This window comes from Enhydra lutris, unplaced genomic scaffold (genome assembly GCF_002288905.1).
Source record: "Enhydra lutris kenyoni isolate GAN:26980312 unplaced genomic scaffold, ASM228890v2 scaffoldscaffold12, whole genome shotgun sequence".
Lineage (NCBI taxonomy): Eukaryota > Metazoa > Chordata > Mammalia > Carnivora > Mustelidae > Enhydra > Enhydra lutris.
This window is the reverse complement of record NW_019154096.1, coordinates 63,811,321-63,837,879: the sequence shown is the minus strand read 5'-3', so window position 1 is coordinate 63,837,879 and position 26,559 is coordinate 63,811,321. Positions and strand designations below refer to the sequence as shown.

The window sequence follows — 26,559 nt, the reverse complement described above, 5'->3', positions numbered from 1 at the left end:
GCCCCTTGACTGGAAAAGCAGGAACATGAAAGAGGCATGAAGTTCGCTCAGAAAACTTTTCCCAGAAGAATCTTTTGGACTTTACAACAACCACAGTAATGTACAGGAACTCCTATGTCGAGTCAGCTAAGAAAAAAACCCAAACCTGATAGGTTGCACCACAATCAAACCCATAAGACCTTGAACTCTGACCCTTGTTCCACAGACCGTTTTCTGGGGCACAAAAGGGAGGGAAGATGGAAGGGCAGAGTGCGTGTGTGTGTTCACGCTCATGTGTAAGGAGCCATGGTGATAGGAGTCAGACAGTACCCTGTATGAGGGATAAAGCTCCTTCAGTCCTACATCTAGATCTACCTCTAATCTTTCTCTCAAGTCTTGTCAGAGGCTCCCCTAATTATACTGAGCTTCTTCTGAATGTGAAGCTGAGCTGAAGTCACTTTAAGTGTCTCGTGGACCTTCTAAAACCTAGAAAGCACTTCACAGAAAGCCCAGGGCAATGCCTGTCTAACTGACTCCTGGGCAAGTCAGTGGCAGCATTCTTTTGAAGCTAACAGGAAGGTGGCCTTTGCGTACCTTTGTGAAGATCTCCCCCTGCACAACTCCAGAGGGCACCATGCACATAGGCCATAATGTAAATGGCACTCCCTAGAGTTGTGCAGTGCACATCCTGCAAAGCTGTACACGAAGGCCCTACCATGACCCCAAGTGTCTGTTGGGGATACGATATCTATAGGGGAGCAGAATTCCTCTCTGTGGTACCATTCTAGATCACTCAGACTTAGGTCTGTAGCAGGTAGAAGGTGGAGGTAAACTCTAAGAGCTTCTGACCCGAAACCAGGAGAAGAGTGTCCTGAAACGAGATGGCTGTGCATGTGGAGGCCACAGAGCTGGCCTGCTGCTGGAAATCTCCACCTTGAGGTCAGGTGGGGGTAAGCGGCAAGCCTGTGGGAGAGCATTCACTTTCTCATCCTCTTCCTTTCCATTCCAGAAGAAAGGCTTCCCCAAGTACACATGCTGAGGGCGAATGGAAAGGTCCCAAGCAGCTACGACCCAGTGCATGACCATCTGTGAGTGACAAGGGCCCTGAGCACAGCAAACACTCCAGTGAGAGATACCGGCACTAATTCCCATTTCAACTCCCAGGAGGAACAGAGCCTCGTGCTACCAGCCAAGGCCACTGAGACCCAAAGGGCGGCGGCTGGGGGCAGTGATGAAGACGTGGGGGTGAAGCCCAGTGGTCTGTGTTCTCTGTACCCCCTCTTCTCTGCACAGGGAAGAGCAGACTAGCAAGCACAGGTTGACAGGTATGGGAAACCGTGAGAACGAGCAGAAGACGGCATCTGCTCGGGACCCACAGGTTCCCACCCATGTCTATGGCTTCTTGATGGCAGATTAGTTTTGAGAGTCAACATATTTGATTTAACTCTGAGTACCCCTAATACCGTGTGGGCACACTTGCAACCAGCACTAACTGAACTGATCTCAACCCACGGACAGAGAGAGGTGTTCACCACAGACGTCCACAGGAGAGCTAGGTCAGGGGTGTGCGCGGGAGAAAGACCCCGCCACGGCTCCACGCCACTGACCAGATATGGGAGGAGAAGCCCACTGCTGATGTCAAGGCAAGCTTTGCCTTCACCACCCTAGAGAGTAAATGGTTAAGAATCACTTTATAACACCAAATGCCTTGGAATAAAAGTATCAGGTGGAAATAAGAGACATGCCATCCACTGAGAGGAGAGCCAGCCAGAAGGACGTTGGACAAAATGCAGAACAAGAAATAACAGGGAGAGGAGAGCAAGGCCAGGAGAGGACAGCAATCCTGGGTGTCACGACTGCTGTGATTAGTGAAAGCAACAATCCCACCGTGTCTCCTAAAACCCCAGGGAGGAAATTAGGCAAATCCTGCAGTCAACACAGAGCCCTAGAAGACACCTCACATGGCATAGACCCTTTCCCGACCCTCCAGGGGACCTGAGGCATTTCCCGCGCCCCACCAGAGGAAGACTACCGCCGGCTGCTCGCAGGGTCCTCCCACCGTGCCCCTCTCAGGAGGAACTAGATTTCCAACTTGTCCTGCACCACAGCGCAGGGCAATTGGTCCTTTTCTCCCTCGTAAGGGCCAAGGCCCTGCTGGAAGGCCTGGGAGGAATTAAACTCACTCCACCTCTACCCAAGGCCTTCCCTGTCAGGCCCCATGAACCCTTGCTGAGAAGCACAGAAGTCCCCTGAGGCACATCCCAGAGCCAGGTCTTTACGAAGACCTGGGCAAGAAGGTGTGCACAGCCCCAAGTCAACCCCATGGTTCCAAGCTGGAACAACAGAACATGGCCCTCCTCCCTCCTCCTTGAAGAACTCTGGCCTGCTGACGGAGCTGTACTGGAAGCCAGGACGCTCCTGGTCCCGGGAGTGCGCAGAATGTACGGTTCTGAGACCTGATTTAAGATGGCAGGTAGCACTCCCTTTGGGCAGAGGAATCCCCCCAACATGTCTTTACAGACTCGGGTTCTGAGAAAAACGAACACCTACATAGTTGTCCCGCGCAGACCAGCCGGGGTACAGCTGCATGTGAAGCTGTCGCTCCTTCCGGGCCAGCTCGTAGTACTTTGCTTGCTCTTCTCTGGACAGTGCGTGCCACTGGAGGGGACACAGAGGCGGGAGAGGCAGACAAAACATCACAAACTACCCTGTGGCTGGGGCTAAAAGGCGGGTCGGCTCTGCAGGATCCTGGCTCGCCCAGGAGTGCTCAGACAAAACCTCATCTGTCAGCTCCCTCACTTTGGGGAAGATGGCGGTGGGTGTAGAGAAGGTCGTTCTGGTCACACTCCCATCAAGGCCACTGAAGAAGTCAGCATGTGACTGAAGGGACAGGGCTACCGTGCCATGCCACCCACTGTGCCCTGGTCCATCCATCCCCTTCGACCTACCCTTCGCCCCAGGATCTGGTTGATGGCCGCACTTTCTTTCAACGTGCACTCCGCCACGACCTTTGCCCTCATTTCCTTCATATACAACATGAACGCATTAAGAGGTTTCTTTATGTGGGGCTTCTTCTTTTCTTCTTCCTTTTTGGAGTCCTGATGCTTTCTGGATATAGGCAGAACAGACAAACACAACCCCATAAACAATGACAAGGTCCCACTTCCCCAGAGAACCCAGCTCCCCCGGTGGCTCAACACCCAAACCTAGCAGTTCTGAACGAGAAGCACGCTTCCACTATGGGTCTTCTCCAGCCTGGAAAACGGAACAAAAACATCCCAGAAGGTGTGTGGGGGAAGACAAAGATTTCACGATCACTTCCTCGAGTGTCCCAGGCACACTGTTTTCCTAAGCCGGGGGGTGGGGGGGGAAGCACAGCGTGGCCAGTATCCCCTGGGCTGGTGCCTCTCGTGCTCGCAGGACAGGCCTCCAAACGTTCAGTAATGGATGAGTGGCGGGGACACGGGTGCAAATCTGAGCCTGTCTGAGGACACAGGTACACCCGAGGCACACGTACCATGGCCAGCCACAGGCATCAACAATAGGCTAGAGAAGATGGGGAAGGAGAAAGCGACCGAAAGAGCAACACTCACGAGCTGTGGAGTGAGCCGACGTCACTCTGGGAGGATTCCTGTTTGACTGTTGGCGTGACTATGGCCGGGTGGGGGATGCCGGTCGTATGTAGAGTGTGATGTGGTGGGACCATATGGGGAGGGAACCTGGAAGACAGGAAGCTGTGTAAATCGTCAGAATCAAAATGAATGAATGGGGAGGGATGTGTACACACAATTTAAAAAAAAAAAAAAAAAAAAAAAACACAAAAAACCCAGCACGTAACACTCACATGAAAGCAACCCAAGGCATATGAAACCTGTCAGCATTAATTAGTGATAAATTAAACATAATGATTCTCATAATGTCATTAAAGCCAATCTTCCCCTTCATTATTGCTACTGACAAGAGACATTATGATTTTTAACATCTTTAGCAAAAGACAAATACAACGGATGTACTTGGGCGGAAAAGTAGGCTCGGACTACCTGCTGGAAATCACACGTCCACTTGTTTTTTGAGGCATTATTAGTGGCATCTAAGAAGACAATTTCCTAAGTTCTAATCAGCTCTAGAATGAAAGGTGAAATCTATTGTTGCATATTGACAGCTGAATAAAATATTAACGTGGCTGAAGTACACATTTTTGACAATGCCGTGCATGCCTCATTAAGCCAAATTCTGCTGATAGAGTACAATAAAATTTTTCTTTTTCTTTTGCTGGTGTGCCCCATCGTTTTGACAAGAATGAGAGAAAGTGAGGCAGGAAGATGGGGAAAATCCAAATACTTCCTATCTGGTTCTCTTCATAAGTCACAGATATTTTACATAAGCTTATGCCCACTTATGGAAAGATGGAAAAAAAAAAAAGGTGTATTTTATACACACACACATAAATGGAGCTTTGAATTCGGATGCGTATACCCTCTCCTGCTCTGTAATTCTAGTATTCCTAAATTACGTTACTTAATAGGCTGCCTATGCCTTCAAAGGCCTTCTAAATGATTATCCAAGTGGTAACTCTATGAGTAAAGGTTGTTTTCTCCTCTAATACAGTCCATTTTTAAGGAAGTTCTTTGAAACCCCCTTTAGGCCCTGAATTAGCATTTCTCTACCATGAAAACTCACCAGAACATAAAGAGCTAGTTTTAAAATGCTCATCTTGGCCCACATGTGGAGTGACAACGGGATCAGACAAACAGCTTTCATGTTTTCTGATATGCTTGGAGTCGCCATGAGTTGTACTGGGTTAGAAGAATCACCCTTCTTAAGAGAACACATAGCACTGTAGAGAATAGTAGGGTGAGGGGCAAAAAGGGTAGAACCCCGAGAGAAACAAAATGGCGGCATCTAGGCTCCAACCTGTCCAGGTTAGGCAAGTGAGCAGGTGGGCGCTGTTTGGGGAAAGGAGAACCAGATCAAGCAGTTGATGCTTTCTTCTTCTTCTTCTTCTTTTTTTTTTTTTTAAGATTTAATTTATTTATTTGACAGAGAGAGATCACAAGTAGGCAGAGAGGCAGGCAGAGAGAGAGGAGAAAGCAGGATCCCTGCTGAGCAGAGAGCCTGATGCGGGGCTCGATCCCAGGACCCTGGGATCATGACCTGAGCTGAAGGCAGAGGCTTTAACCCACTGAGCCACCCAGGTGCCCCCAGTTGATGCTTTCTTAATAAATCCAAACCAGAACAGTCCCACAGAGCATCCAGAGAATGAAGACCTGCTCTCTAGGCAGCCAATTCTGGTGGGCACTGGGAATGCTAGTAAAAGCTTACTGAGAGGGTGACTTCAAGAGGACCCTGCATTTATAAGGTTCTTTTCCTATGTGGACTGGAGATGAAAAGATTTTCCATTTCACCCAAATAATGTAGCAAATGTGAACTTGAAAATGGTTAAAAAAAAAAAACAAAAAACTAACCGAATCTGTGTAGATCAACGGAGAAAATACCAATGCACAAGACAGATTTCTAAAGGGGCCCGGACTCAGAGTGGACATTTGACTCAGAAATTCCATCCTGATATGGCCCTATCCTGCCACTGCCTTTTACAAATTAAAGCCAGTATCAAAGTTTGGTAACAATGACATGATTTTTTAGTAAGAACCATGTAAATCCTTTAGGGTATATGAGAGGAAGGATGGAAAGAAAAGAGGGAGGGAGGGAAAGAGTCTAAGAGAAAAAGAGAAAGAAAAAAACAAACAACCTCCATTCCCTTTCCCTGAGAAAATGAAAAGCAAACCCTCGGAAGGCACTTGGGCTCCCATGTTACTCCCTGCTCCTTCCCAGTGCATGAGGGCCTCTGAGGAAACATAAGTTAAGAACATGTGTTCTTGGAAGCCCTTGGGTGAAGCGGTCAGTGGAGTGGCAGCTTTTACTGTGAATTTTAAAGGCTTGACATTCCTGAAATACATATGTTCTCTTCTTGCTGAATGAGAATATGTGTACAGACATGAGAGAGAGAGAGAGAGAGAAGGGGGGAGGTGGGGACGACAGAGAGGGACAGAAGGGGGGAGGGGGAGAGACAGAGAAACACTGTGTGTGTATGGTGTAGGTAGTAGGTGTGTGGGGGTGGGGTGTGGGGACACACACACACACACACACACACACACACCCCCCAAACACCACAGGCAGATACTACAGTTCCAGCACATTTTGGGGTGGGGGCCAAATTTCTGGTGCAGGCCACGGGGAACGAACACTTCCAAGTTCACACGCCTACACACATACTCATCTGTCTGACAAACGTATAGCAGAAAAAGAACCGGGGCGTTGGGCGTCGGGGGGGGTGGGTGGCGGGGGCGGGCACAGGCACACCTTTGCTCAAGAAATTCCTTTCTGCGGACAACTATTTCATGAAATGCGATAAACACCCTAAAAATTCTAAGCAGCTCATTATATACCCCCGTCTGCTTTTATGGCTCCGAGCCAGAATATAATGATGAACCTTAACTTGTTAAGGACAACTAATTTTTGTTTCTGGCTGTCTCAGGGGTTCCTCTCTTGCTCACTCTCACTTTACTTCACTGTTGACACGTTTCTGTTAACTGGATGTCATCCGGAGGCCTTGATTTCCTGCACAAGCAGTGGGATGCATTTTCCTCGTGCAACAGTCCTGCTCGGAGTTGCATTACGTTTGTCATTATTCCCTCATTTCCCCTTGCGCTGCTAACATTTCATCTCTTCCTGCCTTATTTTTTGTGAGCCACGGTGCACCCACATTATGGTTTATACATGATCTCGCTCCCTTTGAAGCCGGCAGATTTCAGAGCCCACTCTCGTCAGGAGAAGAGCCTTGCACCAATTTAGCAGGCTGAGGGCCCGGAGCTCCAACATCTCAATCTAAAGGGGGTCACAGGGTGGCACAAGTGAGTGTCAGCAAGAGCTGTTTAATTGCCAATCTAGGCTTCTCCATGGTGTTTAAAGTATAATGACCCATCACTTAATTCTGAGAAGTCCTGGCCCCGGCCTGCTGAATAGAATGAATATCAAAGGGTGTTCTGGAACAGGGCAAGCTGCCTACATTTCCTATAACTGCCATAGTATAATAGCCCCATACTTCTGTCGCCCCATTACCACAATAATGTATTTAATTTGCTGTATACGCTTTTTAACTAGCTACCTTTCATAAGGCCTACCTGGGGAATCGGCGGCCTCCCCCCTGCACCCTGAGCCCCTAACCTTTCCTCCCACTGTTTCCTTCCTTTCCACCACCCCTTTGCCCACCTCTAAATCATCGGCTAACCTCCGAATGATAATTCAATCGATAAGCTTAACCCCAATCCCTATCCGACAATTCCTTCACTGCTTTTAACCTCTCAAAGGCACCAAATAAACAAACACAAACAACAATCAGGGGTATGATAAATGCCGGTTTGCAGGGAAGACGAGCTGTGGATTAGGAGCTGCTCTCGGAAGCAGCTCTCGTCCTGGGAGACTCCCAATTCGTTCCCATGCTTTGCAAGGTGGTGATGACATTATTTAATGAATGTAACCTTCCTCTTTTCACTGGAGAAGAGGATGCAAAGGCATTTTCCCGCCTAACCCATATCGGTGTGGATTCTGAAACCGAGATCCTTTACCCCATGTAGAGACTGGATCTTTAAAATTACGGGATCTCTATGGTATAATTACAAATGGGAGGTACACCACAGCCTGTTTTCCTTCATGAATGTGATTCTTACTCTTTCCCCCACCAGCATTACTGTCTTGTAAGCAGGAAAAGGGGCTGGCTTGTCCTGTCTCTCCAACCCTCCCTCTGGTCTTGGGTTCCCATATAGACCATGGAGATTGGGGGAAGATGCTAGGGGCAGCATCCTTGCCATGTAATGCGTGCTGATTTAATTATGGGTCATCATCAAAATGGATTACTTGTTGTAGCCCATCAGGAAAGTCTAAACCTCCACCGATTTAATTAACTTGACTGAAAATCAGATGAACAGAAAATAAAACTATCATTAGGAGCGATTAGTGCTACTTAAGCCTACTGCTGCCAACCGGTTTGTAAATAAACTGGCGCTCATTGAAAAATTAGCCAGAATTAATTAGAGGGAGGAAAAGGAGAACAGGGGATTAGAAAGCTCCAGGTACACCCAAGCGGGTATACCTGTGTGTGCGTATTACACACATATTCATGTGCTTAGAGATACATGGATGCATACGCACACACCACTTTTTTTTTTTTTAAAGGAAGAAGTCACCATTTTTATCCAAATAAACACAGCAAAATATTTCATACGAAGTAGAAGTCAGTGCGGAGCTTGTGACCCAAAATATTTAAATTAGAAGTTGAAGATGCTCCCCTATTAAGGAAAGTAAACATCATTCTGTCCTTTGTCTGGGTGTAGGAATTCTTTGCTGGTTATTTGATGGGTTCTTTTCAAATTCTTGTTCTGCACACACATGATTTTTTTTTTTTTTTTTTTTAAAGCTTTCCAAGACTTAGAGCTACACAGGCCAGTGTGGTAGTCACCAGACACACGTGGCTTTTGAGTACTTCAAATGTGGCCGGTCCGAATTGAGATGAACTGTTAAGTGTAAAATACATACCAGATTAAAAAAAAAAGTACAAAACAGAATGTAAAATCTCATTAACAGTTGCTTTACAGTGCTAAATGTCAAAATGAGAATATTTTGACAATAGGTTGACTAAAACAGATCCTTAAAAAGAATTTCACCTGGGTCTCCCTCCCTGATATTGAACCTCTTTAAAACCGTGGCTAATAAACAATTTAAAATTCCATATGGGGCTCCCTCCCCCCTTTTTTTAAAAGATTTTATTTATTTGACAGAGAGAGACACAGCGAGAGAGGGAACACAAGCAGGAGGAGTGAGCGAGGGAGAAGCAGGCTTCCCGCCGAGCAGGGAGGGGGCTCCCCTTCTAATTCTTTGGGTTAGTACTACTTTCCAGAGGTGTGTGTTGGGACATGGGTGTCCCTTCTTGTTGACAGTAAAGAATCTAATTTTGAAAAGACCACACCCTTCCTCAAACTCTCCTTTACGTAATATTAAAATGACTTCCACCCTTTCCGTTCTTACCCAGTACAGGGCAACAGAGAAATAACATTTTAAAAAGTTCTATATGTCCTAACTACTTTTTCCCACCTTCTTAAGTCTTTAAAAAAAAAAAAAATACTGCTCAATACATCGATTCCCAGTTCAACCTCGAAACTTTGACATCACCTATCTTAGAAGTTCAGGTTAATTTTTTTAGTGTTTTCTAGGAGTAAAGCCCAATGCCCTATTGGTCTTAGACCATTAGGATAACTTGAAGAAGCGGCCGCTGGATGGCCTGGAAACCATCTAGAGCACTTCCTGAGAAGTCCCCCATGGCTGACTTGGTTGGAGGCCCCCATTTTGGAACTCACCTGGACATGGAAGCATTGACAGTCAGAGCTGTGGGGTAGGGGTGACGGAATCCTCCTGTCGTGATTGGGTACACTGGCTGACCCTGCCTAAAAAGAGGGGGGGTACAAAGTAAGAGAGTGCAAACAAGGGTGGGGGTGGGGGAAAGAAAAAGAAGAAAAAGGGAAAGTTCTCTCTGCACAGTAAGCTTTATTCTCATTTGATCAGAACAAAAATCTTGGGGATTGTACAGGAAGGATCAAAGGGAAGAAACACAGAACAATTTGAATGCCATAAATCTGATAGGAATGGCTAATTAAATTTTATAACCTCTGCTTATGTCAATAGAGACCCTCTCCCCAAGCTGAAACTAGGTGTTTTGTTGTAATAATTAAAGGCGAAGTCTCGCTTGCTTTAATGGAGCCATCACACTAATTGAGGGCTACACATCCAAAGGAAAACAATAATGAATGTAAATTTATACCAAAATAAAGTGCAGTGAATCAAAGGACTTCAGTTACGCTTTGGGCCTCTTTCGGTATTTAGATCTCGGTGAGAAAACATTAAATTAACAGAGCTTAATTTGTAGCCTTTTGTCAAATTAACAAGTGTTGACAAGAGTTACCGGGGGGGAGAGTCCCCAAGAAGAATTGTGGGTAACCAATAGACAATCACACCTCATTACAATAATTAAAAAATACAGCAACATGCAAAATAGCATCCTCATGAAAGACACACAACTTTTCCTGACAGAGCGTTGTCTGAGTTGGCTACTCCTTTTTATCTAGCTTTCAAATATCTGCCCATCAGCTGAACGGGGCAAGGGATGACAGAGAACTAGTCCAGGAATATGGCCCCATTTTCTGAGGAAGGAATGGGATACAAGCTCACATCCGTGTCTACCCTCCCCAACAAAATGAAGGAGAAAAAAAAAATCAACAGAAAGTACACCCACGGTCAGCATTTTGTACAGCTGTTTTTCACAGAACAGGATAGAGTGTGTTCAACTAGAGAAACACTGGGCAAACTATTCCAGACTGTATCTTCTATAAGGCTACTACAGGGGGTCTTCCCTAAAACCCAAACTTCGGAGTTTAACCCAGGACATATTTCTGTTAAGACAACAAATTGTCCTTGTTTTTTAGAGTAGCGATCACGGATACACATGGAGAAATACATACACAAGAATGCAATCACAAAACAGATATTACATGCATACACACACACACACACACACACACACACACACACACACTCACTCGCGCATGGTATGCTTATGCAGTAAAGGCCTTTCTACTCTGGCTCGTAAATACACATTTTTCAAGTCGTCTTAAGAAAGGTTAATGGATGGTACTATAAAAGCAAGACTGGGTGATAGGAAGACAAATAGTAAAAGGCGATTCGATGCCCTGTGTACTGCCAGGAACCTTGGCTGACACTCAGGAAGGCTCCATGTGCCGCAGGAGGGATTTCCAGAGCCCCACCCCCGCCACTCACAATCAGGTGAACTAAGAATCTCAGAGAGATGCTGGCTGCATACCGTCTGTCCCAACAGGCAGCCCTTTCCACTCTTGTTGCCAGCCTTGGGAGCAACGGTCAGGATGGGGCGAGGGGTTAGGGGCTTCTGAGGGAAACCCCCCCCCACCCCACTCTCACCCTGTGTTTCAAAATGACATTATGCCTGTTGCCACTCCCATGCTGCCTCAAACCAACAACAGGCCTCCAGGCTGGGCTGCCACCAGCAGAAGAGCCATGACCAGCTTTCTCTGACAGAAGCCCTGAGAGCCTCTGCCATTCCCGAAGTATCTGAAGGACACCCTTGTTCACAGAGAGAAACCCAGAGTCTTTGGGGACTGTGGGTTCAGAATGCTAAGTATCAACAACGTTTCTCCTATATGGCCCATCCGAAGGGCTACTGACTCGCCAGCTTCCCCACGGGGCACCTCGTGGAGCATCTTCCCCAAGTACCCCCTCCACCCTCCCCCACCAACCCTGTCTTCCGAAACTCACACACATGCACACACACGCACGCGTGTGCACACACACGCACAGGATAAATAATAAGCATGCCCATGTAAGAAACAAAAAGGGAATTAAAAAATGGAACTCCTTACTGTGGTACTAACCATCCTAGCGGATGGGGGATTTGTCCTACGGTGCCAGGCGATAGCGGGTAATATGGAGATATATCTGGAGGGTGCGGAGGCCGTGGGATTCCTGGGAGAAGAAGCAGCATTTCGGTTACAAAGGAGGAGAGAAGGACAGAGAAACTGCCAAGGGATGGGGACAGGGAAAGGAGGATAGAGACTTCTCATCTATGAGCAGAGCTAGCATGAGATTCTTTCCATGACTGTGGTCGTTAAGAGTTATGGGTAGGTTTTGTTCATCATCTCTCCCTGTTCTACCTTGACAAAACGGTTTATCTCCTTCTAGATGGATGGGTACACGGGGTAGATGCAGACCCCGAAAATACTGTCTTGGGTATTTCTGCCTTATGGGATCAGTGTGATTACTGAGATTAAAGAAAAATCTGAAGGGCTTGGCACACAGTAGGTGATCGAGTCATGTAAATGCTCTTTGCCCTCCCAACTTGGGCCTCTACTCCTTTTAATTCCAATGCACCAGAGTCCCCTTTTTTAAGTTTCTAACAATGCCTTTCCAGTTATGGCTTTTGGAAGGGTGACTCTTGCCTTCTTTCAAAAAAGGTAGCTCTTCTAGAATGTCTCCACCTCAGCTGAGAGGAGGAACTGTGGCAGAAGCTCACCAGGAGCCCTGGCCTCTTCTCCAGGGTAGGATCTGAACTGAGCAGACCAGCGGACTCAGGTCTAGAACCTACTTCTCTGGAGGCAGCCAGCTGGGAGAACCAGCCCTAGCCACGGACCAGGTACACATGACACATGACACGTGACATAGCTGAGCACATCCTAAAGGCCCAAGTGACTGCACACTTACTCCACAGGCTCCTGCCCTCAATCCTGAGCAAAGCAAGAGTGCTGGAAGCAATTCTGACACAGAGGGACTGATCGAAGCAGCTGAACTGGGAAGAAAATGAACAATACTACAGAATTAACGCAGTATTGGAGGTAATGAGCTGCGTGTCTGCGGATGAAAACTATTCCATTTTTTTTAATTCATTCAGGAAGCTTTTAATCTGTAAGCTAAGTCTCCCTGGGTGACATTTTCATGCAGACATGGCTTTCTCTCTATTACAAAAACCAAACAGATTAGCTGGTCTTGGACCCTACACCAAGCCATTTGCGCACTTGAAAGAATGTTCGCAGAGGAAAAGTAAACAGTCTGCAGACGTTAATCATATGTTTTACGATAACCATTTAAAAGCTATTCCCTGTACTACCATTATTTAAATGAGACGTTGATGCTGCCATTCACTCGCAGAGCCTGGGGCCGGCTGGCGGCCTCCTCCAGCCATCCAAGCACCAGGCTGGGTCCCCCACGAGCACAAAGGGGGCTCAGAGGCTGGTGAAAACCAGCTAATGTGTGGTTTCATTCAGAGGCAGTGAAGTCTGCATGAACAGGCCATCTACCTCAGCTCGACACCAAACAATCCCGTCTGACAAAGTGACATGGATAGCCATTTAACATTTGTCCTTCTAATGAACTAGCTGGTTGGAGAAACCCCGGGCAGTGTACCACCCGGCCTGGCCTGGCCTCAGCTCTTCTCCCATGACCATCCCACTAGGAGCTGCGGCCGGTTGCTGGTTGTTACAGGAGGGTCACAAGGAACCCTGCCTTCTCTTTCCCTCTTTGAGGAAAAAAGCAGTTGATGAGCACATGGGATGGAAGGGAGGGTAAAGTGTAAAGGCTGAAGGGTTACGTGGCACCTTCCGCCCGAGACCCTACTGGTTGTTCCACGATGAACTTGGTTTTCACATCTGTATAATGGGCTTGGTGATACTGCAGAAGAGGAACCCAAATAAATCAGCAATGACGATGCGGGACCCAGTGACGTTGCACCACACCGTCATCATCAAGTGACTAGAGTCCCTCAGCTGCTAAATGAACCAGGGCTTTGGGGGGCCATGCTGGTGGGGTTCCTCTATTCCCAAGCTGCTGAGAAGGAGACCACGAGATACCTACTCCTCATGGACGCCTACAAGAAGCTACTCCTGAAAAACAGTGTGGGATTCATAGCCAGACCTTCCAGTGTGTATGCGGAGCTCTAGAAAGATCGTTGGTGCTACACATGGGCTTCTTTTAAGGACGGGGGAAGCTACTCCCTCACCGGGCTCTGGCCTCCCCAAAGTACTTTCTTCTCAACACCCAGGAGAGGAACAGGAGCCCCTCCACAGTGCCCACAGCCCGTCCCAAATCCCAGCAGGTCAGGTGGCCCCAGACCCAGCACATGCGCTTGGCACCAAACGCTCGGCCTACCTGTTTTGGGGTCAACGTCAGCGGGCAAGTGTGGAGGTGGGTTTCCCGGGGTGAAGTGCTCATTGCTGTACGTGATGAGCGGCGTGAGGGGGTGAACATGGTGAGGGTGCTGCACGACCGGCACTTTGTTCGACTGTGGGAGGGAAAGAAACAGAGAAGGACACCATCAGCCTGAGACTTCCCAACACGGGCCCCAGGTGCTCCCGGGCCATGCCCTCCCTCCCGGATTCTGGAAGATGCGCTCAATCCCGCCCGCAACCCTGGCCCTGATCCATGTATTAAAAATAACAGGTATTTGTAAAGCCTGCTCTCTGGGTGGGCACGCTTCCGTTTTTACCTCCCTACGGAGCCTAGCTGTAAAAAGTGCCTCCTCCACCACCATCCCATCAGACCCTGACTCTGCACTTTCCCAGCCATCAGATAAATCTGACGTGGGGACTTAATTTACTGGGGGCTGTGGGGTGGTCTCTGACCCCAGAGCCCCAGCGGAGGGACGTTCAGGAGGCAAGCAGGCTTCCCAGAGAACAGGCTAGGGACACCTTCCCTTACAAGAAACCAGGCAGGGCCCAAGTCCCACCCACATAGCCTCCCTATCCACCACCTCCCGCTCCTAAGGGCTCCCTGCCCCGGGAACCAGCCAGCCTGCTACAGTTCTTTACAGATAACACGGATGAAAAGCTCCATTCCTGGTCTGGTTGGGAGTGTGAACTTTACCAGAAAGCCCTAGACGGCCAGGCAAGCACCTGCATATTTTATGCAGATTACAGCAGCCCTGATTCATTAGGAATTTCATTAGCAAGTCATGGGGGAATGCTAATAAATTAACTGGATGATGATAAATTGGGCTAATAAAAGGGGTGCCGTTTAGAAACGGGCAGTTCCAGCAAACAAAGTACAAGCATTTTTATGTTCAGGAAGGGTGGATAGGTAGAAGGAGCAGGGGGAAAAAAAAAAAGAAAAGAAGCATTTTAAAGCTTTTTTTAGTTGCCAGGACCAGACCTTCCCAAATTCTTGTCCTCTTCTCCACCCCTGCTCCCGCTCTCAGGCTGCCCCACCCCTCCACTGTGCTGTGCTGTAACTTAGCCCAGCGGACCACAAAGGAAAAATGAAGCTGAAGCAAGTGAACTACTGGGCCATTTGCTGAGAGTAATCCAATTGCAAAAAAACCCTATTCCCCATAGAGGATTTTCACTAAAATCCTACAACAGGGACATTTAACCAGATTAGGTACCAGCGAAGATAAAGAGGCCAGTATTAGATGATGAATGGATTAGAGTCAAGTTTCATTTCAGAACGTGTCTTCATTTCCTTTTATTACTTTTAGGAAGGCACAACTTGCATTAACATCAAGGAAAAGGAATTGCATTACAAGGAAAGAAGTGAGGTTTCAGTGCTGCCCACTAGTGCCTCTCGAGTTCAGGGACCACCGAGCACTTAGTTTGCTTTGCGTTTTTCTTCGTGTCCTTTTTTTTTTTTTTTTTTTTTTTTTTAAATGAATAAGGAAGGGGTATAATACGCAAAGAGTATTTCTCACCCCAGTCAATTGTGGGGAAGGCATCTCTAAAAGGGGCTTCGAACTTGCATGAGCATGTTCGGAACATAAAATATGGACTTCCTCCTCCATATGCTCCAGAAATGACTACAGAGAAAGAAGTCAACACTTGCAACAGCCTGGTTTAACGATTCTCATAAACAACTGGATGCTTCCAGAGGGGCAAGTAGTGGCCCAAAGAGCCTCATGCTATGAATTACCGGTTTGCAATCAAAGCACTGAAATGCAAAGGCCCAAAGCAGAGGGAGCTTTGGTCACACATCCCTAGCAGCCCTGAAGGTCTGGACAAGGCCAATTCCAGCAGAGTGAAGGGCTACTGCCTCAAGGCCATGGCCAACTGAAAAGTAGCCAACAACTGAACTCTTAAAGCACGCTGGGATGGAGAGGGGAAAGAGAAGGAGAGGGAGGGAGAGGAAGTCAGAAGAGCGAAGACCACCAGGAGGAAAGGAAAATGACTACTGCCAACTTCCAGACGTTTCTTTTGTTTGGTTGGAAAGATACACACCTGCTGAAATGTAAGAAGGCAGACCAGTTCCAGAGTAAGGGTGGAAAGACTATGCGATGAGTAGGAAGAACCACAGATAACCCAAAGCAGGGAAGACTGTCACTTAGAGGCTGGAGGGCTTCTGAGAAACGGGACCACCAGAAACAATGGAAGGAAGCAAAGGATGGGGATTGAAGGGCTGGCAGTGGGCAGTGGAGCCTATAATTCTCTGCTCCAGTTCAGTCAAGCCTCTCTCAGGATGCTTGTCTCTAGGAAATCTCTCAGCAGGAACCTGATTCAGTGGGTCTGGGAGGGTCCAGGCATCCTGAGTCAGCCTGTTGAGTTCCAGAGATGGTAGCTCTCTGTTCAGCCATGACGCATGACCCCCAGACCAGAGGACCACATGGGCACAGACAAGTACAAAGGGTAAGAGGCCCGGGTCCTAACAAGAATCACAGATCCCAGCGTTCTCAAGAAAATCCATGGGAAGAGCTTAGCACTGAACCTACCACATGGTAAACACAGGACTGGTGGTTTATTATTCTTGGTATTTATTATTTTATCGTTAGGGAGAAGCTGCCTGATGGCGTAGTTCTGTCTACAGCTCAGACGCACAAATTCCACGGCTGCTTTCCAAGCAGGACTAACAGGAAATGCAGGGAAAACCTTTCTCTACTTGTCTAGCAAAGGATGAAGATAGAATCTGCACAAGAGTGGTGCTCACCGGGGGTAGGATTTAAAAGTTAATTTTCCCTCTTCCTCCTAGAAACATGGAAGAAGCTCACTCTGACCAAAGCTGGACACCATCACCTTCACACTGTTTTGCACAATATGGGTTTTTTCCCAGTCCAATCAGACTCTATAACACGGGAGGGGGTGGATTCAAGCTGCCCACGATCTTGTATCTTCTGATCATGACTGTGTGCCAGGCAGGTCCCTAGGAAACTACAGGTCTCACCAGGTTGACCAGTTCCCAAGCAAGCAAGGGGAAGGAATGCAGTCACCCCGGCAGAGTCCAGGGTCCAGTCATGATTCCCATACAGCCTGCCTGTTCCTGTGCTACTACTGGGCACGTGGGAGGGTGTTCTTCGTGAAAATGCCCCATCTCTCCAGCCCAAGGACCCCACAGTCCTTTCTTTCTATGTCACATCATGTCCATGCTGGAGTCACGTATGTACCTTTCTTGATTCCACTATAGCTAGGCTCCTTAAGGACAAAGACTGTCTTCTAGAACCTTCCATCCCCTGTCATGCCCAGCTTGTGTCAGTGGTGAGACTCAAGCTGCTGAAGAGCCACTGAATTCCAACTGCAGTCACGAGAGGAAGAGATCACACAGTCTCACAGATTCATTCACCAACATGGAGTCGCTCAGAATCATAGCACAAAGCTGGACAGACCTTCAAAAACCAGCTAGTCGTATCTTTATCAGTACAGTACCTTAAAAATGGTTTACGAGCCCCCGGCATAGACACAGTGACCAAGAGTGAAGGCTGTGATGCAAGGAAGACCCAGAATGAAATTTTACTTGACTCGTCTAGCTGTGTAACCTGTCTCAGGAGCTTCGTCCTGTCTCTGCAAACTCTAGATGCGACGGGGGTCAACCTCAGAGCATCACTGTGAAAATTAAGGCTCAAGTCTATAAAATGCTCAATAGTGGGCCTGGCACAGAGTTACACATGCAAAGAAGCTCTGAAAAATACTGTCCAAAGAGTCCTAATGAGGAGTGCACAGTGGAGGTACGGTTGGCCACCCCTCTAGTATGCTCTAATCAAAGTCCCAGACAGCACTCCTTAATTCAAAGGCAAGACGTTTATTATAGGGCAAGAGCGTGTGGCACTTTTTCGGCCACCCTTCCACAAGCGCATGCTTCTTCTTAAAAATGTGATATTTAATTGACAAATTTTTTCATCTCTTTTGAGAAAAAAACCATCACTTTATCATGCTAACAAATATGAAAGCCTACAGAAGAACTGAATACCTAGAGATAACCAAGGGCCTTCCAGAATCAGGATGAGGGCGTTGAAGCAGGAGTTCACATAAGTGAAACACCAACCAACCCAAATAGGAAATGTCCCTTAGACTTTCCCCTTCCCTACAATCAGTGCCCACTTCTTTAAGGGGGTCCTTAAGGACTGTGTCCAAAACTGTTACCGCCCTAAGAAATTCAACAGTGAAAAGTATCATTCCTGGGGGAAAGACTCAGACAACCTTCCAGAAATGATCTAGGGAATCTAAGTGAAAGTGATAATCCATGTTGGTGGGATAAACAGCTGGAAACATGCCTCTCTCCCCGTTTTATCTTTTTATAGACAAGAGTCCACTATTTAAGACAAACTACTATAACACGGAACCAGGAACCTTTGAGGCAACCACCTTATCTAAATATTAAGTAGGTCTTCAAAACTGCCTAGGGCGTGCAACATCATTACCTCCAGTGACAGCTGACCAACATTCAAGGTCGGGGTGGTGGCAGTCCCAGAGAGTTGCATGGTGAGCCTAGTTACTCGTATCTAACCCTTTAGGAACAGGCTGAAAAGCAGGAATCTCTGAGCCACAAAAACACCGAGAGTGACTAAAACATTCCACGTAAGGTCCAGGAGTCACCCTACAGTTGCCCACACAACACCCACGCCATCAGCACCTGGCACTCCCCCTGGAGCCCCCTAGAACCCTTTGTCTGATGAGCTGAGGGAGAACAGGACAGAGGAGCACTGTCCAGTGCTGTTCCCGAAGCTCTCCTGTCAACCCCAGCACAGCTCACCACTGCTACCTCTGAGTGCAGCCTTCCCACTGAACCTGGCTTAGCGCTGCGCACGACATACTGTATTAAATCCTCACAACACACCTATGAAGTCGCTGGCATTTCTTATTAGTTCTACACAGCAGGTGTTGCAGATCACAGGCCTTGGGAAGGTGGTGTTTCCAGGTTTTCATGCTCACCTGCCCATGGTGTCTGCAGAGCCTGATGCTGGGATGGGGTTTACTGCCATGCTGATGTAGTGAGCTGCACCCTCTGAGCTTAGCCTGGGCCAACCTTCCCCACTGGACAAAGGCTTCAGGACTCACAAAGGGATCTGTTCCTCACTCTCCCACCCACCAGTCCCTGGAATCTAGACCAGTTTTAGCAAACAGCAACCCCTTGCTGCCCCCTCTAGACCTCAAGTTAGGAGTAGCTCAAGGTTCCTGCCTCATTGAGAATACCCCATGCCACAGGCCACCAGGTATTTTTAGCAGGGGATTTTATAATGTGCGGCTGATTTGGAGAGGTGGGAGATAAAGTCATTTTATTGGGATGTTTCCTGCCCCTCAAACAGAGAGACACGAGCAGTATCAGGGTCCAGCAGGGTTCTGGTGATAGAAACACAATGCACGCCGTCAGTTCAGCTGACAAGAAACTAAAGAAAAAGTCAGCTCAAAAGCCTTGAACCAATTAAACAAAGTAAACAGTGTCTATTTAAAGGGAAGAAAAATCCTCATCGGACCGTAAATCAGAGCTTTCTATTTTCTACCTAGAGAAACAGCTTCTACGCAGAGCAAAGTCTTCCCCAGTTCTGGTCATTATGCTCTATGGGTTTTGAGCACTGAAGAGTTAAATGATTAAAAAAAGTGGGGGGGGGGGGGCTTTACCAGCTCTCAAAACGCACAAAGCCTTACCACCCAAAGTATTCATCCAACTACAGTGGGGGAGTTGGGAGGGGGGTGCCCTGGTGGCTGACCTCTGACCCCTGGAGAACCCTTAAGCAACAATGTTCTGCAGCTTGGCCGTGCCACCCTCATTGCCAAGTGCCCACAGCCCCATCCAAGCGCGGCTTGGATTTGGAACCTGGCAAATGAAAGATTGATTCAGGCACTTCTAGATCTCCCTGCTACCCCTCCTCTCACCCCGACCCTCAACCTTCCGTAACTGTGGGGAACCCAAAGGGAATGAAAGCTTGCCATTCACCTCGCAACCTATTAATCAGCAGACGCTGAAAACAAATAGAGCCATTGCAGGGCCGGTCTCTCCACCGGCCCTCCTCTTCAATACTCCCCTATTGCTCTCCTTTTCTGCAGAAGAAAAATGGGGCCAGAAAGTGCCTTGAGGAGCCCAGCACAATAAAACAAAAGCAGCACAGAGAAGCATTTGTCAGCCTTCTCCCCTCCCCAGGGAGGACACAGGAGGTCTTCCGTGGTCTTGGGCTCCCCAGCCCTCCCGGAGGCTGAAATCAGCCTCAGGAAGGGATACTGTTCATTCGGAGTTTACATTTAAAAATGGGTTTAGAGCTCCATGCATTCTGCCGGATGCCACTGACTATGGCTTCGCCAAGGCCAATGGCGACTAGCGAAACGTGAATGATGTCGCACGTCACTGGAGGCACGGAGCGCCGCTGGAGAGGAGGGGGTGGAGATGGAGGAGGGGCCGCTCCTTACTCATCAACAACCCTCTGTGACTCAACTAGTCCGATTTTTTCAGGCGATGGGCCAGGGAGTGGTGGAATGGTCGGCAAAGGTAGCCTTCCTGCCTCGACAGCCCATTCCCCGACAGGCACCTGCTGCAGCTGCCGGAATGACGTCAGGAGACGCACATGGCAGCCTGGGTCTGGCCCGCATGGGTGGGCCCACGCCGACTCACCCTGTGAACATCCTGCGGTCACGGCTTGCCAAGCTCCTGCACACACACAGTGGAAGGGTGGCCAGATGGGCTCCTGCAAACATTTCCCTCCGCCCCTCTCCCCCTGGCTCTGGAAGCCCAGGCAGAGCGGTGCCCAGAGCCCACTGGCGGCGGAAGGCCGCTGCTCCCAAAGGGCCTGCTCCCAGCCAAGGGCACACGGTTTCCCTGGACAAGACTTAAATTAATGGCAAGAGCACCGCCACTGAAAATAACCCGGAAGAGAAAAGGCTTCACAGGGTTCAAGTTTTGCTGGAAGAAATGAGATGGTTAAGGAAAAGGAGGTGGGCCTGGGAGTCGCAGAGAAGAAAGCCCCACCTTCCAACACCAGCACAGAGCCTGCCTCACCGGGCCTGCCGCTGGGATGCCCGGCCCACCCACAAGGCTGCCAAGTGACAGCTTCTAGAACCCGAGGGAGCCTGACACTCAGGGTGGGTGCTGCTTGTTTGTTTGGTAAACTCTTGATGGCCGGGACCCCTCCCCCAACCCCAGAAACAAATCCACTTAGACAGCAAGAAGAAGAGAGACTCTCCTTGCTTTCTCCAAAATTCTGCCGACTCATAGTTTCTCATATACTCACACAAGCATTGAAATTCTTCGTGCAGGGAAATGATTGAACAGGGCAGGCAGGGAGAGAATAAATGTGCACTCAATTTTCATCCAAATTCTCTCACACATATGCATATACATAGAACTAACTCAAACCATACTAAGCCCTTGGTCTCCCCCAAACCCCCTCTACGTCCCTCCCATAATATAACAAACCAGCTGGTAACACACCAAACAGATTGCCAAGCACTCAGGGTCTAGGGGGCCAAATTCTGCTCTTAATGACCTTTTCTTAATCCCCAAAAAGGAGGGGGGGGATCTGGGAGTGGGGCTGGAGGTGTCAGGGTGGGGGTGTGGGCACACGGAGGGGAACATTTTAACCTGGAAAAGAAAGACGTGCTCCAGCTGTTTGGCTCTGTGAGAGCCGCAGCCCAGGGCCGACCCGGCAAAGCTGTGCTTTCACAGGCTCTTGAACAATTACTTCCAGTTAAGTTCATTAAACATAATTTATTTCCACTCATTCTCATTTATTTCCCAATAAAAAGAAAGCATCCCATTGTGCTTCCCCCAACTAACCTTTAAAGCACTTGCAAGCTTAAGTCTTGGCCCGCCCGGTCCAGGCTGGCCCCTGACCAGTGAATTCCCAGGGTTTTCTTCCTGCCCGTGTCCCTCCAGGAACATGCTACGGCATGGCGGAGGTCAGGGAGGGGGTGAAGCAGGCACGACAGGGTCCTCTGACTGTCCTAATCCTCCATCGGGCCTCAGAGATGAAGAACAAACCACTTCACCCCTAAGTAATTTCTTGGTAGTTCGCAACCTCCACCCTCCCGCAAGGTGTTTCCCTACTACATGGGTATTAAACGATTACTGCTAGCATAATCAATCTTGTTGAGTGTCCCACGTTGGCAGGGAATGTTTGGGAACTGGGTAAGAGGGTACAGCTGTTTCTAGGAGAGCAGATTTTCAAAACAGAGCCAGGAATAAAACTAACCTATTCCAAATGAAGAAATCCAAAAGCTCAAATTCAAAACAACTTAAAAAAATAATAATAATGATTTCCAGGCTATCCCTCCCCCAAAACCCCAACAACCCCAAATCTAGGGATTCCTGAATATAATGGAAAGGAAATCACCAATTTTGATTTAGAGTAAATTTTAAGTACATAATGGTTATTACATCCTGGGGATTTCAAGAAAGTAGTGAACAAAACCTGATACCACCCTTCTAATTTATTTACAATGACCAGCTGTACAAAAATGTCTTTTGTTTTTCTAATATACCCTGTGCCTAACTTTCGAATCTAGACAGTATTGTATTTTAATTCATGCCTGCTACATGGAGTCTGATAAGTGCTCTTTGAAACCGCTGTTTCCTTCAGAGAGCAGGTGAATTTCTCCCTAGAAAAGAACAGGTACACGGAGAGGAGGGAAGAATGTCTTCCTGTGGCCCAAGAGACACAAATGCCCCGAAACCTTGGATTCAGCAGGAATTCAGCAATGACAGATGCAGAGGTAGTGTTGCATTGCTCTATTCTTTGTTGCCCTGTTAGTGTCCCAAACATGGGCATCCTTTAAAGGACATCCACAGTCTCCATAAATGAAACACGTGAAAAGGACGCAACTCCCTATCAAAGCAAGCTGACAAGTTGGAAGTTTAATGTAACTAGGGAATGGCCCAGGCAAAGTCCAATAAAAAAAATAAATAAATCTTCAAATGTGCGCAGAAGTATGTAATCTGGAGGGCATGGCATGAGATTTCATCACATTCCAAAATGTTGCAGAAGGAAAGAATTCCATTACATAGCTCAGCCGGGCCCCCCACCAACCCCAAACCACAAAAGGGAGGTTTCCCTAAGAATATAAGGCTGCAGGCTCTGTTGCTTCCAGAAAATGCCGACGCAGCAGCCTGTTGTGACAATACAAAGATCATAATATCTGTATCATTGGAGTCGGGAATCCACCCTTTCAAACAACTCCCTTCTCATGAGACATCAAGAATGGAGGGTTAGCGGCCACCAAAGGAGTGGGACTGCTATTAAGTAACCCAAGTAATTTGAGTAAACAAAACTCTGGAACCTTTCAGGAACCTCCGAAAGGGAAGCCAGGCTGGGCTGGGAAATTTACGGCAACACATCTTAGACACGTGCAGTGCCAGCTTGTACTGTCTTTCCCCGCGATTCTAGACAGTTCACACAATCGTAGGCTGAACTAGAAAAGTTGCACACAACCAGAAAGGAAAACCAAGCCATACGTCGGTCATTGCTTCATGCTCGACTAGAGAAGTACTGACCACTTTGTGTTTTAATAGGATGTATAGGATTTAATTCCCGATTTTGAAAACATGAGGACTCTTACAGTCTGTTGTATATTTCATTTTTTCCACCCCCCTCCCCAAAGTCAGACCTAAATGCTGATGGACCACTGCAAAGGCTTCTGTGTTTGGCCACTCCACAACAAAAGATAGTAATGGAAGTAATCACAGGAATCGCCTCCAAATTCGACGCTGCCCTGACAGCTGTGGCAAAGGATCTGACCCTCTGGTTGAACAGAATTAGAGCGTAACCTAAGCCCCAAACTGGAGTTGCAAAAGGGACCCTCTTCCTGATCATTAACACCACAATGGGCAGTCATGGGTCTCCTGCTCAGGTTTCCGAGAAACACGGTCTCTTGTTTAAGTTTTTGAAAATACAGATGCCATGGGCAAGACGGTAGCCCTAAAAGGCCGGCATCTCAATTTGGAAATGGAAAATAAATACAACTAAAGATACAGCAACAGAAAGTTATCATTAAATACGAAACAAAGACAGACAGTTTCCACAAGCCCTGTTCCTAGCAGAGCCTGAATGCTCAGTGTCTCCAACTCTGCAAGCACGCTCCTCTCTGAGGCAATGTCATTCTCCCTTCCCTTCCTTCCAGCGGAGCCTGCCCTGGCGGGTGAAGGGGAAAAATTTATTTGGTAAAAGAAATCCTCGACCCCACCACCCTTTTCCGGATCCCCAGCTTCTTGGAACTTGGGGAGCCGGCTCTGCAGGCTCTGCCTTGCTAGACAGCTTAAGGACTATGATGAAAGTCAAGCTTTCTCTCCTCCTCATCTTTATTTTTTCTTTAACCCTTTCTCCCCAACTCCCCAAAACACTGCTATGGAAAGTAGATCGGGGAAGGGCACAGCTTGAGTTGACCATTTATTCTTGGTTTTGTTTTTCCCCTTCCCAGGGTCTGAATTTAAAAAAAAAAAAAAAAGAAGGAACAGAGGTTTAATGGTCAAGATCATAAGCAAGGACACGAACACACACACACACACACACACACACACACACACCCCACTACTCACCCAGCAATTCAAATTGAGGTGCCAACCGCCCAACTGCTGGAAAAGAGAGAGCCCGGAGGCCACTGTGCCTCCCTTCCCACTCAAATCTTCCATCCCCACTAAAATTGCATCCCTAGGGTACATAATAGCTTTTCTCTTCTTTCTCTCCACCTCACAAAAAACTTTCTCTGTACCTTCAAGATGGGACTGGGCCAGCTTTTTTTCTCCTCCCTGACTGCTTTTCTCACTTTTCTTCTTCCTCCCAGTTTCCCCTCCCTTTATGCTTTTCACTTAAAGAGCTGGAAAAAAGCATCTTAAAAGATAGAGGATCCAAATTTCTGCCCTGGTTTATTCAAAATGCCCAGAGTTCTCACTCACAGTTACCCATCATTGTTTTGTTAATTCGTCCCCTTCCACACGCACCATCCCTCAAAAACCAAAACAGAAAAAAATTAATAAACAAAGCAAAAAGAAACCTAATAATCTAGTTCTACTGGTTGCAGATTGATTTTTTTTAAAAATTCTTAATTAGAAAACAAAACAAAACCACCTCCTTCTAGTTTCTAATCTTCAGCACTACAAAATCCGTGAAGAAAGGGGGAAAGGCCCATGTTCCCCAGCCAGCTGAGGGCACCTAAGCGAAGTCCCCCTCCCTCACCCGTTACCTTGGGCAGCAGGGACAGCGCTACCGCTAAGAGTAGCTAAGAAATTACGGTCAGCCATGAGGGAAAATGATCAACCAAGTGCAGTAGGCAGGCACTTTATCTGCAAGATTGTCAAATCCCTCAAAACAAATTTCTTCGAGAGAGGGCTGCATTGCGAGAGGAGGAGGGAGGGGGAAAGTATATTTTCTTGTCACAGTGACACGGGAGTGACACTTGGTAGGGCCTTGTCTGCCAAACACGCACACACACCCTCTTTTCCTTCTAGAGTAAAAGACTGTGCTGGAAAGATTTTGAACTGACCTCTCTGGGAGCAGAAGAACGTAAGCTTCCTGTGTTTCCTGGCATTCTAGCAGCCATACCGCTAACTTGCTTTTTGACTGTTGAGTTTTGTGAGCTTTCCCCAGAATGAGAGAGACAGAGAGATAGACAGAGAAGGACAGAGAGAAAAGAGAAGGCAAAGGAATGCAAAAGGCTAGCCCTAAATCCCACAAGCCCGACTTACTTTTCCTGGGGCTCTCATAGGATCCAGGGCCGGGTACATTGGTGTGGGTTTAATTTAATTGGAGTTGAGAGACTCAGACATCACAGGCCTGAAATCGTCCTCTTTTACATGAAGGAGGGGAGTGAGGGAGGGTGGCTGCTCCAGGAGGGGTTAAAGATAGAAGAAACTTGCCGAGGACCAAAAGAGCCTTTCCGGTCCTCTCCCACCCCAAGTGTTAAATAATTTCACCCTGTTCAAAAGCAAACACACAACTCCAATTTGCATGCAGGTAAGAAAACGCCCCTGTTGCCACATGGGATCCTGGATCTGTCTTGCTTGAAGCAAGACCAGTGGCAAAGATTTGGTTTCTTCTGGCGGCGGGACACCTAACATTGAGGAGATGTTTTTAATTTACTGACCCGACTGCCTAGCTGTTTATAGGACTCTTTTCATGAGGCTGGTCTTTAATACACCAGACGAGTTAATAACCCCCATTCCTCTCTCCCCTACTTCCCTCCCCTACCCCCCAGCAAAAAAAAAAAAAAAAAAAAAAAAACCAAAAAAAAAAAAACAAAAAACAAACAAACAAAAACAAAGCCTAGAAGGGCTTAAAGATAACAAAAAAGTGAGAATTCTTAATTTTCTTCTTTTCTTCTTTTTAAAAATACTGCTCTGTGGCCCCTCTTTCTAGACTTATCCGGCCTTTCCTGTGTGTCAGGCAGCAATCTTTAAGGTCCTTAGTACCAAAACAAAACCCTGCCATTTCCCTTTACATGGCGGTAACAAAAGCAATGAGCTTCCAGTTTGACAAGTAAAAAGCCCCAACCACACAGTTCCTAATTGCCTCCCCTCCCTCTATTCAAGGGACCACCACACTCGGCGGCTGCCTTTGTCACACATGCAATTTCTTAAGTAAACTGCAAGTTTCCCTCCCCGCTGATGGACAGCTCCCAATCATTCAGCAACAATAACTTATAAAGTGCAGCAAACAGGATGGACAACTTTGAGTCGGTATTTTCTGGTTTTCTCAAAAGACAAGGAAAATGGAAACAGCAAGATGAGCCAACACATTCCAGACAGACCACCTCCTCCTCCTCCTCCTCCTCCTCCTTA

At 47.6% G+C, this 26,559-nt stretch overlaps 1 protein-coding gene across 20 annotated transcripts in view; it reads right to left on the bottom strand.

Moving 5' to 3' along the window:
- Nucleotides 1-26,559, bottom strand: part of LOC111145217 (transcription factor 7 like 2) — a 195,614-nt gene that overhangs the window by 10,433 nt on the left and 158,622 nt on the right. For 9 of the 20 annotated variants that reach the window (XM_022499966.1, XM_022499958.1, XM_022499960.1 and 6 more), the window contains 6 exons: nt 13,759-13,891; nt 11,481-11,583; nt 9,390-9,476; nt 3,573-3,698; nt 2,928-3,087; nt 2,530-2,637 (listed from right to left, as the gene is read on the bottom strand). In XM_022499966.1, the coding sequence (XP_022355674.1) occupies nt 2,530-2,637; nt 2,928-3,087; nt 3,573-3,698; nt 9,390-9,476; nt 11,481-11,583; nt 13,759-13,891 (717 nt within the window). Of the gene's footprint in view, nt 1-2,529; nt 2,638-2,927; nt 3,088-3,572; nt 3,714-9,389; nt 9,477-11,480; nt 11,584-13,758; nt 13,892-26,559 lie in introns of all 20 variants that reach the window. The other 11 variants (XM_022499956.1, XM_022499967.1, XM_022499973.1 and 8 more) reach the window with 3 other exon arrangements.